Below are 13,216 nucleotides of genomic sequence, written 5' to 3'. Positions count from 1 at the left end.
TCCAGTCAGAAATGATGTGCTAATGGGCTTATTGGCTTCTCTGATGTTTACAGGCCCAGCGCCTATCCCAGAAGTCACACTCCATAGACATCTATTGAGGGACAGAGCATGTTTTTATAGAGGGTCTATATTTGATGTAGGATTCCTCTGCTAAAGTCAGAGTTGGATAGTACTGTCCTCAGACCCAGGTGAGATGGGCCCTATCCTGGGCCTTACTCTTTAGAAGGCTTCGCTGGCTTTCTTTCTTTTCTTTCTTTCTTTCTTTCTTTCTTTCTTTCTTTCTTTTCTTTCTTTCTTTGTAAGATTTTATTTATTCATAGAGACAGAGAGAGGGGGCAGAGACACAGGCAGAGGGAGAAGCAGGCTCCATACAGGAAGCCAGACGTGGGACTCGATCCCAGGTCCCCAGGATCACGCCCTGGGCTGCAGGTGGCACTAAACCGCTGCGCCACCGGGGCTGCCCCGCTGGACCTCTTTCAACAATGTTGAATCATACATAAGCAGAAGTGTTCAGGGGACAAGAGGACATGCTCACCCAGAGCCATACTCTGGATACTGAGCACCCAGGAATTCCATACCCAAATGGCCCCAGGCCTGGTTCCAGGACCAGTACAGGATCTTCTCATGGGTGACCTACACTGCCAGTGGGACCATCTCTAGGCCTGATGGTATATGGAGTGAACTTGGGGTACATGTGGGTGTGTGGTTCCTTGTAGCAAGGGACAGAGTCAGACACAGGAGGAAAACAGGGTGAGCTGCTCCCCCTCCACTACATTCAGTCATGGAATTTGGAGGAGACCAAGAAGTGTGAGTTTGAACTTGGCTTTCCAGGTTATTATGAAGATATATTCATCAGGGTAGGAGCTGTTTAACAGTTTGCCAGCCTCAGCTATGGTGCTGGTCTGTGGGCCTCCATTTGTATTCTTGTCCTCCACCCTACAGTGTTAAGGGTAGGCCAGAAGTCTTCAGAAATCCTCCCAACCCAGAGATCTGTGGGGGTCTGGGTGACATTCTCAGCACCTTGTCCCTTCCGAATTCAGCTAATCCCTCTCTGTTTTCTCTCCCCAGGATAGCTGCTGCCCAGGAGAGGCAACCTGGGCACCCCACTAAGGCAACGGCCCCTGCCCTGAGGGCTGGGATCATGAAAGGCCTCGGTGACAGCCGCCCTCGCCACCTCTCTGACAGCCTGGACCCACCACATGAGCCCCTGTTCGCAGGGCCCGACCGCAACCCCTACCTGCTATCGCCCACAGAGGCCTTTGCCCGCGAGGCTCGCTTCCCTGGCCAGAACGCTCTGCCTGGGGATGGTCTCTTCCCACTCAACAACCAACTGCCGCCTCCAAGCAGCACCTTTCCCCGCATCCACTATAACTCCCACTTTGAGGTGCCAGAGGAGAGCCCCTTCCCCAGCCATGCCCAGGCCACCAAGATCAACCGGCTGCCTGCCAACCTCCTGGACCAATTTGAGAAGCAACTGCCCATCCACCGCGACGGCTTTAGCACACTCCAGTTCCCTCGTGGTGAGGCCAAGGCCCGTGGTGAGAGTCCTGGCCGCATCCGCCACCTGGTCCACTCCGTCCAACGGCTCTTCTTCACCAAGGCACCCTCACTGGAGGGCACAGCAGGCAAGGTCAGTGGCAATGGCAGCAAGAAAGGTGGCCTGGAGGACGGCAAGGGCCGGAGGGCCAAGAGCAAGGAACGGGCCAAGGCTGGGGAACCCAAACGGCGTAGCCGCTCCAACATCTCAGGCTGGTGGAGCTCTGATGACAACTTGGACGGCGAGGGTGGCGCCTTCCGCAGCAGTGGCCCAGCCTCTGGCCTGATGACACTAGGCCGACAGGCGGAACGCAGCCAGCCACGCTACTTCATGCACGCCTACAACACCATCAGCGGGCACATGCTCAAAGCAGCCAAAAGCAACACCGCTGAGCTGACCGCCCCACCCCCCCCACCTGCACCCCCAGCCGCCTGCCCCAGCCTTGGGGTGGGCACCGACACCAACTATGTCAAGCGGGGCTCCTGGTCTACTCTGACCCTCAGCCACGCCCATGAGGTGTGCCAGAAGACCTCAGCCACCTTGGATAAGAGCCTGCTAAAATCCAAATCTTGCCACCAGGGTCTAGCCTACCATTACCTGCAGGTGGGTCCCTGTTAGGATTAAGGGTGGGGTGAGGAATGTGGGGAAGGCACCAGTTCTGAAAACCCAGCTGTACCACAGACTTGCGTGAAAAGTCGCTTCACTCTGGGCCTCCATGAGTAAACACCTGTGAAATGGTGTCTGGTGGTACCTGCTAATAGGGGATTCTTTCCACTGGTCGTGCTTTCAGCAGACATTGATTAGGGTTCTTCCGAGCCCAGCCCAGAGTAGGAACTAAAACATACACCTGCCCTCTAGAGGACAAATCTGGAATCTGTGCCATCCACCCTCCTCAGAAGACCAATTGCATGGCATTCTAATTGCCAGCCTCGTGCCTGCCACCCCCACCAGACCAGAGGCTCCTTGAAGACAGGGACCACATGTGATGCAGCTGCATGTCCCGAAGGCCTAGGACAGGGTCTGGCAGAGAGGAAGGGCTCAGGAAATGTGAGAAGAGAAAGGGGTAGAGGAACAGATGGACATTTAAGTGAACAGAGTGAGAAATAAATAAGACAGAGCCCCAATTATCAGGATGCTGGGAGAGAAAGTTGCATGAACAGATAGTCATATCAGTGTGAGCCGAGTGTGATGGAGGTCAGCAAGAGGGCTGCAGGAGGCCCTAACCCAGCTTAGAGGACTAGCTCTCTTCTTTCAAGTGTTAATGTTTATTGAGGCACTTAATATGCACCAAAGCTAGGTTCCTGGAAAGTGGCTCAGAAGACATCTCTGTTGCTACACATGCCCCTGGGGCTCTTCAAGAGCAAAGCCAGTGGCTATGAACTGGGTGCACTCCCTGGGGGCAGAACCCAAGCTGTGGGTGGAAGTTACAGGAAGCAGATTTCAGTACCCACCGAGGTGGAAGGGGCTGCTTCTGTAGGTAGTGAGCACTTCATCCTAGGGGGTGTGCCAGCACAGGCCTGGCCAGCCTTTGGAAGCACATTAGATACATTTTGAACCAGATGCACATCAAAGTCTGACAAAGCCCCGAGTTATAAAAATTCCAAAGACAGTGAGACTATGGGGGGAAAAGCTATTTTTTTCAATAGGAGAAAAATGGAAATCTAGGCAGTATTTTATATATTTAAGGCTTTTGTGGCTCTCGATCCACTTCCTTAGTTTAGAAACATCAGAGAGGGTGGTGTGTGACCTGGCTCTCTCTCAAAATGGTGTGGTTTGGTCTGATCATGTGAAAATGCTTCAGGAACACCATGAAAGGGTGGCCCTGCAGGCCCTGAGGCTTATGTTGCCAGATTGGGTCATGGGAGGTGGGTCAGGGGCGATGCTGGGGATGCAACAGGTTTTAAGCAGGAATATCAAAGGCCATGTTCCCCAAGGGACAGGTGGAGATAAGGAGATGGAGAGCAAATGGTCTGGGAGGTAGAATGCGCAGGCCCTAGTGACTGGCTGAGCAGTTGGCTCGGGGGTGGGAGGGAGGTTGGAGTCCTGGGGTGGAGGAGGGGAGTCCCAGATAGGAACCATCCCTCAGCTGAGAATTGGCCACTGGCAGTATGGGCACTTGGAAGGGTGTGGATCTGTGTAGGTGTGGTGATGTTGGGAGTGTGCATTTTGCCTGTGGTAAAGAATGGCAATGCTGTGTACGCCGAGAAATGTGTGTCACCTGGGCATCTGTGGTGAAGTGTGTAGAACCTAGCGAGGGTGTGCACTCTGTGTTGAGGCAAAGACAGTGCGGTGGAGATGTGCTGCAGTGTGTCCGCAGTACAGTGGCTGCTGCTGTGTTTGTGAGGAGGGGTGTGGTTTGTGAGGATGCTCTGTGTTCACACGGTATATTTGTTGAGGAGCATGCATGAGATGAAGTGGCTGCTGTGGGGTATGTCCTTGGTGAGATGGGTGTGTATGGAAAGGTACAATTGCTCTCTGAAATGTGTGTATGTGGCAAGGCGTGTTCACTCTGTGCTTGGACTGAGGTACCTTGTAAGTGCTAAGATGTGTAATCTTTCGTCATGAGGTGAATGTCCACTCTGTATACATGTCTGATGAGAAAGCAGCCCTTTTTCCAGGTCACCAACTGGCTGCCAGACACCCACCAGCCTCTCTGCACGCTGTGCCTTGGCTTACCCACTAGTAAGGGACATAGGAATGGATTGACTCCAAGGACCCTACCCCTCTACTGATGTGCAGGTGTCCTCTGACCAGCCCTCTCTGCCCCCACCCCCATCCTAGGACAGGATCTTGGTGCCAGGCCTGAGGACCTGTCTGGCCTGATGGTCTCATCTGTGTAGTGGGATCATAAGCCATCATCTAACATAGCAGGGTGAAGTGATGGGAACACGGGGGTGCTCAGAAAAGGAGCTGCAGTGGACGCCGTTGTGATCTTACAGCCTGGGCTGTTTTGCTGGGGCACACTCAGCTTGGGATCCATCGAGAAATCCGAGGAGAGGCAAGGATTTGCTTAAGGCCACACAGTGAAGCTGTAGCAGAGCCGTCCCTGGAACCCAAGTATCCTTCCTGGGGCTGGGTGACTTCAATGGCAGAACCCAGCAGGGAAGGCCCAAACCCTCCGAGGTGGGGAGTGGGGGAGCTTCGGGGTCCGGAGCACCATCCCCTAGGTGGGCTGCTGGCGGCGCGCTGAGAGTGAGCGCCGCCCGCCACCCCTCCCCACCCTCGCTGAGGTCTGTCCGCCCATCCTCAGGTGCCCGGCGGCGGCGGCGAGTGGAGCACCGCGCTGCTGTCTCCGCGCGAGGCGGACGCGGCGGCTGAGGGCCCCATCCCGTGCAGGCGCATGCGCAGCGGCAGCTACATCAAGGCCATGGGCGACGAGGACAGCGATGAGTCCGCCGGCAGCCCCAAGCCCTCACCCAAGACGGCGGCACGGCGCCAGAGCTACCTGAGGGCCACGCAGCAGTCGCTGGGAGAGCAGAGTAATCCCCGCAGGTGAGCACGCGCCCCCGCTTCCTAGAGCCCCGCCCACAGGCTAGCCCTGCCCCCTGGAGCTCCGCCCCCGGGAGCGCAGCTCCGCTGTCAGAGTCCGCCCCGGGAGGGCTCCGAAGTCCCGCCTCCTGGGAGTCCCGCCCGCAGACTAACCTGCGTCCCCCGGAGCTCCGCCCCCGGGAGGGCTCCTAGGTTCCTAAGTCCCGCCTCCTGGGAGTCCCGCCCGCAGACTAACCTGCGTCCCCCGGAGCTCCGCCCCCGGGAGGGCTCCTAGGTTCCTAAGTCCCGCCTCCTGGGGGTCCCGCCCGCAGACTAACCTGCGTCCCCCGGAGCTCCGCCCCCGGGAGGGCTCCTAGGTTCCTAAGTCCCGCCTCCTGGGGGTCCCGCCCGCAGACTAACCTGCGTCCCCCGGAGCTCCGCCCCCGGGAGGGCTCCTAGGTTCCTAAGTCCCGCCTCCTGGGAGTCCCGCCCGCAGACTAACCTACCCACGCCCCCGCCGCCGGAGCTCCGCTCCCAAGTCAGAGTCAGGTCCCGGGAGGGCTCCGAAGTCCCGCCTGCTGGGCGCCGGCTCACAGGCTAGCCCTACCTACCCCCTGGAGCTCCGCCTGGGAAGAGCCGCTCCGAAGTCTGAATCCAGTCCCAGGAGGTCTCCGGGGTCCTGGCCTACTGGGAGCCCCGCCCACAGGCTAACCTGCCCGTTTGGACACCTCCCCGTCCCCCTGCGCGTGAGCTCTCCCCTGGGAAAGCCTCCTTCGCTCTCAGCCTCCGCTCACTAGCAAGGCTAGTCCCTAGACGAGCTCCTCGCAGGTGTGTCCCACCCCTGGGAACCGCACTTTCCTTCCCTATGGCCCCCTAGGGAAGCCCCGCCCCATAGATGAATCCTGCCCTACAGCCTCAGATCCGGGTGAACCCGGGCTCGCAAAGATCCAGGCCCCCTAGGTAAACTCGACTTTAGTTAGCTTCCTTCCCGAGATCCACGTCCTTAGGTTGACCCCTTCATTTGACGAGTTGACTCCGGAGAGCCCCGCCATTTGGTGAACCACTCCATAAGCCCCCCCCAGTTAAGTCCTGATCACTGGTGAGCTTCATCCTTTGGTAAAGGATAAGGAGAGTCTCTCTAGAGTGACTGGCCCCGCCCACAGGAGCCACATCATCAGATGAGTTCCACTTCCACACGGGAAACAGGCCAGGGAACCCTCATCTTCAGGTTAGGAGAACCCTGCCCCTAGTGAACCCACCATTTGTACTAGCAAGGTACTTCCCAGAAGGCCAGACCCCGCTCTAGGATGCCCCTGTAATTGATCGCTGTGGTGAGCTCCAAGACCAGGGAGGAGGATGTCCAGAAGTCAAAGGGAGATAGACCTGTGCCATCGCCCTGCCTGAAATTCCACCATTCAGCCCTATCCTGTTGCTTTAAGACTTGGAAGAGTTAATGAAAATATGAACAAATGAGATGCATGCACCCAGAAAGCAACAATTAAAATGTTAGAGAAAGTCCATTAAGGTTCAGCTTTTGGCTTAGGTCATCAGATCATGATCCTGGGGTCCCAGGATCAAGCCCTGCATGGGGCTCCCTGCTCAGCAAAGAGTCTGCTTCTCCCTCTGCCCATCTGTCCCTGCCCTTCCTGCTTGTCCTCTCTGCTCTCTCTCAAATAAATAAAAATCTTTAAAAAGCAAAATGTTAGAGAAAGGTGAAGCTTTCACATGCAGAAGTCACCATGGGGATCAGAACAGAAAAGAATGAGGGGGGAAAAAGTTATAGAAAGCCCATCATCAAGTACAAAACAGGTAAAACTTAGTAGGAGGAGTTCAAAGTCCTTTGAGGAAAAAGCAAGTCAGAAACAAGAAGAAGAGTTAAGGGAAACAAACTTAGTCCTAGTTCTTCAACTACTGGGGCCAAGAGCCGAGGCTTCTGGGAGGAGGGGGTCTGGGAGGACTGCGACAGAGGGAGGAGAGCAGGGAAAAAAGTGATAGAGCACTGAGGCACGGAGGGGCAGGGAGAAGCAGTGTACTCAGAGAAGGCCAGAGTCTCCTTGCCACAGGAATTTGCTTAAGGGATGCACAATAGGACAGGAGGCAGGGAATGGCCCCAAGGTGGGAATGTAGGACACCACTGGTGAGTCCCAGGTCTGACCCAATCTGAGCCTCAGTTTCCCCATCTTTAAGTGAAGGGGCTAAGCTGAGTGATTTCTGAGACCCCTTCTAGTCCTAGGATCCAACATTTCCATGAATGACCCCTTCTAGTCCTAGGATCCAACATTTCCATGAATGGGCACTGAGGTAGGAGCAGAGGACAGGACCTAGGCCCAGACCTTGAATGAGAAGGAATAAATAATAATAGTAGTAATAGTAATGGGCGCCATCTGTTAGCACTTGCTGCACTCTGGGCTCTGTGCCTGCTGTAGTGCACTTTAGCATGCATTACTGAATCTTCCTCATCACAGCACCAAGCAGGCAGGCACAGTATCACCCCCACTTTATAGGTGAGGAAACAGACATAGGCACAGGTCATGACTTGCCCAGGGTCACTCAGTGAGGAAGCTCCAGTCCCATCCCAGCCCATCTACATCAGGCCTGAGCTGTTGGGTGCTTGGATCTTAACCCCAGAGCAGGGGTGAGGGAGAAACCCAGGGTCAGGTAGATGTGAGGCAAATTGAAGAGCAGGGACCGTGAGATGAAGTGGTGAGTCTTTGGGGGCCTCTTGGAAGCCACCGGGATATCGTGTTGAAACTGATGCTCTTTGGGGAGCTCAAGCCAGAGATCAAGGCTGTGAGCCTTGACCTACCGCCTCTGTCCCCCTCCTGGAATTTCTCCAGACCTGTAGGGGAAGGGGCTGTGGAGTTGTGCTGGCTAGGTTTGAAACCGTCAAAAGTGAGCTTTTGCTGCCACCTCGTGGCTATAGTAGACAAAACAAGTAAGGATCACCAGCACCCTCCAGATTCAAGCCTCTGAGCTCTCCCCCTGCTCAAGGCCCCCCCCCACCTGCCCGCCCCCCCACCCTTTACATCATCCCCCCCCCCCCCGCAACACTACACAGGTTGGCAGTGACTTCCATTTTCCCCTCTGCCACTGGATGACCTTGGCCAGTCTTTCCCCCTCTGGGCCTCAGTTACCCAGGCTGAACAGTGGGTGGGCTGAGCCCTGTCTGCTCCCCACCCTCACCAGGAGTCTGGACCGCCTGGATTCAGTGGACATGCTGCTGCCCTCCAAGTGTCCGAGCTGGGAGGAGGACTACAACCCCGTCAGCGACAGCCTCAACGACTCCAGCTGCATCAGCCAGGTGAGGGTGGCGGGTAGCCAGAAGGTCAGTGGGCTTGGAAGCCCTAGCTCCCACCCAGGAATACAGACATCCAGCCCCTGCCCCTGCCCAGCGGTCCCCAGATGTCTGCACTGTGCTTCTGTTTGGTCTTTGTTTCCATGGCTGCCTGTATGCATATATCTTGCCCCACTGACTGTCCTGTGGTGGCTGGAGAGCAGTCATAGGGCGTGACATGGCATGGCCTGAGCTGAGGGCCCCAAGGGAGGGGCCACACCACTGCTTTGGGACCCAGGAGCCTGAAGATGGCATGAGGAGTTCCTGAGGAACTCAGGAGACCTGAGCTTGAGTCCCAGTCTTGTCACTGAGAGTATGAACTCGGGACAAGTCACCCCTCCCTGAGCCTCAGTTTCCTGATTTACGAAGAAGGGTGATAATTCCTATTTCAGAGGGTTGTGAGGGATTGATGAGATAGGAATGTAGTGTTCTCAGCAAAGGGCAGCTAACTTTACGGTTATTATTGTTATCTTGCTGTGTGACCTTGGGTAAGTTGCTTCTCCACTCTGCACCTCCACGTCCAACAGGCTCAGTGGAAAGTTGGACTTTCAGGGCCCAGGCACCAGATAGCAAATAAACAAGCTGTGCTGCACTTTTCATTCTCTTCACCCCCAGCTCCTTGAACCCTCACAGCCACACTCGGGGGCGGGTGTACTGATTATTTATATCCCTATTTTACAGATGAGGAAATTGAGGCTCAGATAGGTGAGATCAAACCGCAAGGAGGAGGCAGAGCTGGGCAGAGATCCAGGGCTGTCGGACCTACACCTGGACCCCAGCCCCTGCCATATGCGCAGTACTGTAGGGTTTGCAGAGGGAGGACCAGCCAACTTTTGAGGGCTCCCCGCATGGTGTGGATGGGGAGATGAGGCCCAAAGAGGGCAACAGCTGCTAGGAGTAGCAGAGTGGGGCAGTGGAGGTGCCAGGTGCACACCCAGCCTCCTCTCTGGGCAGGTCCCACTGAGTTCAGCCCCATGACCTGGGCTAACGCACCACTTAGACCTGGACGGCTTTGGGATCTGAGATCCTTGCCACTCCACTGTTCCTGGCCCAGCCAGGGCATTCCCCCCCCCCCCCCCCCACTCACTGAGCCCCCAGACTCCTGCCCTCAGCACTGTCATTCCCAGACCAAAGAGACTGACCTCTGATGTAGGAGGACTAGAGCACCCCCACCATGGGACTCTATCCCTGCCACCCTCATGCAGGCCACATCAAGTCTCCTGGCCTCCAGGCCTGCCACCTGCACTCTGTTCCCAGTGGCCAGAGGGAGCTTGTGAAGGATGTAAGGCAGATCACACTACATCCCTGCTCCAAACCCTCTGGGGCTCCCGCCTGTCCCCAGTGAAAGCCAGACTCCTTACTCAGCTGCGTGTGGCTCTGCCTCCCTCTCACACAGGATCTCAGACTTGTTCTGTCACCTGTCCAGCTCCAACCACACTGGCCTCCTTTCTGCTCCTCACACACCTCACACACCTGTCCCCAGCTCTGCATTTGCTGTTTCCTCTCCCAGGAGCACCCCTCCTTCAAATCTTTGCTCAGCTGCTGCTTCTCTGCCTTCCTCTGTCTTGGCTCAAATGTCACCTCAGGGGAACCTGCCCTATCACTCCTCTAAAGGAGCCCCCAGGACACCGTTCCCTTACCCAGCACCAGCACTATCTGAAATTATATCTGTTTATTTACTTGCTGCCTGTCTTATTCTTAAGACTGGGAGCTCCCTGCAGGTGGGGACCTTGCTGTGCAGTTCCCCATGGCTTCCTTGTCCTCGGCACGGGACACATAGGTGTTCACTGAATGGATGGCTTTCCTCCCTGTGTCTGCCGTCGTACCTTGTTTTCTTGTCTCTGTCTTCCTGTTTCTGTCTCCTTCTGTTTTTCTCTCCTCTCATTCACATTCTTCTGACTCCCTCTAGCAGGTTCCACATCTATGCTTCTCTCCGAGTCTTTTTCTCTCACACAACCCATCTTCACCTTTGCCTGGCCTGGCATCTGGAACACTTTTGTCCTTTGGCCACACCAAAGGGCACGTGGAGTCAGCCAGCCTGAGGACCCCAGCAGGTCTCTGCCATTATCCTCTGCCCAGTCCAGCTGTCTCCTAGTCCAGGGTCCTCTGAGCCCTCAGACCCTCACCCCTAGAAGTTTGAGTAACCCAAGCCACATATGTGGCCCTAGAGTCAGAGATGTCCTAGCTCTGACTGTGTCTCTGAGGCTTTGACTTCTGCCAGAAGGAGCTCCCCTCCCACCAGGCACTGGACTATATTGGCCCTGACCAGGGAAGAGAAGGCTCTGGGCTCTGTGCTTAATCTGGAGATCTGGGGTGGGGGAGGGTTGCTGCCTGCCTGGGTGAGAGGCAGCAGACAGGGCATCTTCCAGGGGCCAGACCAGAAGAAAGATGTGTAAAGAACAAATTGCAAATCCTCAGAAGGAGTAAGCCTCCCATTCCTGGAGGAAGCTAAATAAGACCTCCTAGCACCTGGGCCTCAGCCAGTCTGGGGAGGAGGTTAGACCAGCCAGCCGCTAATTCTCTTGCAACTGAGTCTGAATACCCTACCCCAGCCCCGAGCCTTGGTCTCCCCATAACCGTCCCCCCTCTCTTTCCTGCAGATTTTTGGACAGGCCTCCCTGATCCCCCAATTGTTTGGCCATGAGCAGCAGGTCAGTATGTTTGCCATTCTCTTGTACCCCAATTCCAGAGTCCAGGGCTAGGTCTGAGGCCTGGCATCTGAATGGTCCTAGCCCCTGGCCCAGGCAGGTGCAAGCATAGCCGGCAGCAGGAAAGCTACCTTTGGTGAGCATGGAGTCGAGTCTCATGCTCTGCCCTCACCTTCCACTCACTGACCCTTCTTTCACTTCACTTTTCTGTGTCTCAGTTTCTTCCTCTCAAAAACGGGGGGAAAATGGGCTAGGCCCTATGGATGGGGCAAGCAATAATCCCAGGATAAGGGAAAGCATACCCTGAGAGTCTTCTAGCTAGTTTTATTTAGACTGTTTATTTGGGCTGGTGGTTTGGGCCTTGGGTCTCAGACCCCAGATCCCCTAACTTGTCTCCTTTTGTGGGCTCCACAGAGACCTTTAAGGTATTGGGGTGTTGGCATGAATTCAGGGATGTTTCAATTTTACAAAACTTGGTGGGGATGGAGCTAGTCCTGGCATACTGCCTGGCTACCCTAAGGGTGCCTGCCCCCTCCCTATGCACACCCTCCTGCCCCTGGAAGTGGCCCTCCTTCTCCCCAGGCTCCAGCTCCAAGACCAGAAGGAGAGGCTGAAAGATGCTCCAAGCTCATCCCCTCATTGTGGCCAGGAGTGGACAAGGAACCTGTCCAAGGGGCAAAACTGGGACCGGCCCAGTTTTGGGCCTGATTCTAATTGTGGATGCTTCACGTACCTCCCACATTCATGTCATAGTTCTTCTCAAGCACATTATTCCAGAGGGTCTTTGGGGAGCCCACAGTGGTCCAGGTGACCTCTTCCTCCCCTAACTTCCACAGACCTGTGGTAAGAATGTGTGTCATGTGTTAACATATGAAATTCCAGGGTGTTCTCTATACATATGTCCTCAGTGATACACACACCAACAGCCCTGACCAGCTGGCCTAACCTCCAGAGCTTGGGAGCATCTTAACCAATCCTTACTAATCCTTGCCCTCACCCCATAGAGCTTCCTATAATAATAGGGACAGGTCACCAGTTACTCTCCTGACAGTATCTTTAAGCATGTGGTCTAAATTATCTTATTTAATCTTGACAACAAGCCTATGAAATGTGCTCTGTAATTACCCCTATTTTATAGATGGGGAAACTGAGCACAGAGCAGTTAAGTGACTTGCCTGCACTCATATTGCAAAGAAATGATAGACTCGGGGTTGAAACTTTACCAGTCTAGTTCCAGAACTGTGCCATGCCCGCAATCCCAAAGCAAGACCTCATTGCCCTTGGCAATCACAGGGGCCTCTTGGTGTATTTCAGGTTACAGCTGTGGAGAATAAACACCTGTCTTTTTAAAACCCCCTCCAAATGAACTTTGGGTATGCCACATGGCCTACATTTTAATTTATCAGTGTTATCCGACAGGGCATTCTGTGAAGATGGAATGTTCTAGAATACACGCTGTCCCTTAAGGTAGCATGAGCAAGTGAAATGCAGCTAGTGTGGCTAAGGAACTGAAACTGTCATTTAATTCCAATTAATTTAAACACTAAATAGCCACACATGGTTAGTTGCTACCATATTGGACATCGCAAATTTAGACCTTTCCAAACATATGCTCCACATTGGGTGATGATCCATCTAGTCATTTTACCTGATGCAGTGGCAGACAAGTAGATGGGTGTTTAATTTAGTTAGAAAACACTGACCCAGAGGATAGTGATAGTCGGAGGCCACACAGCCAAGCCCGGGGCAGAGCACTCCATGTAGTGCTCAGTCAGCTTCTGCCTCTTCCCTTCTTACCCAGGCCTCCTCCCAGGACCTCCACTCAGTGTCCATCCTTTGCCCGCTGACCCCTCAGCGTATACTCTGTGGTCTCCAGTAACCATCATGGCCTAAGACCTGGGTCGGACAGACCCTTACAGAACCCTGGGAGAGTATATTTATGGTGGGTCCCTGAATGGTCACACTCTCAGCTGCAGATTTGTAGGATCTTGGATGGCCATCTCTAGAGAGACACTTAGAAACCATCTAGATGGGTCTGAACTAGGTGTGAGATGGCAAATAGCATACATGTCACCATTCTCCATACTGCCCATGGCAGACATTACTAATTAATCCTCCCTGCCACTACCCTCATTCCAATTTTGTCTAATCTCACCAGATGACTACATATCAGCTTCATCTCTGGCCTCTGCCTCCATTCTAGATTCCCTTCCCAACATTCATTCTGTA

General features: G+C 54.6%; 1 protein-coding gene and 1 long non-coding RNA gene across 7 annotated transcripts in view; one reads left to right on the top strand and one right to left on the bottom strand.

The window, feature by feature from the left end:
* The window catches only part of LOC112928193 (uncharacterized), a 152,177-nt gene that overhangs the window by 16,014 nt on the left and 122,947 nt on the right, over positions 1-13,216 (bottom strand). The window lies entirely within an intron of this gene.
* The window catches only part of DLGAP4 (DLG associated protein 4), a 193,415-nt gene that overhangs the window by 105,138 nt on the left and 75,061 nt on the right, over positions 1-13,216 (top strand). For 4 of the 6 annotated variants that reach the window (XM_072735978.1, XM_072735979.1, XM_072735981.1 and 1 more), the window contains exons 3-6: positions 1,069-2,140; positions 4,788-5,029; positions 8,192-8,306; positions 10,940-10,990. In XM_072735978.1, the coding sequence (XP_072592079.1) occupies positions 1,142-2,140; positions 4,788-5,029; positions 8,192-8,306; positions 10,940-10,990 (1,407 nt within the window). In that variant the 5' untranslated portion in view covers positions 1,069-1,141. The remainder of the gene's footprint in view (positions 1-1,068; positions 2,141-4,787; positions 5,030-8,191; positions 8,307-10,939; positions 10,991-13,216) is intronic. The other 2 variants (XM_072735980.1, XM_072735983.1) reach the window with 1 other exon arrangement.

This window comes from Vulpes vulpes, chromosome 14 (assembly GCF_048418805.1).
Source record: "Vulpes vulpes isolate BD-2025 chromosome 14, VulVul3, whole genome shotgun sequence".
NCBI lineage: Eukaryota > Metazoa > Chordata > Mammalia > Carnivora > Canidae > Vulpes > Vulpes vulpes.
The sequence above is the reverse complement of the archived record's forward strand: the minus strand, read 5'-3'. Positions and strand labels throughout refer to the sequence as shown.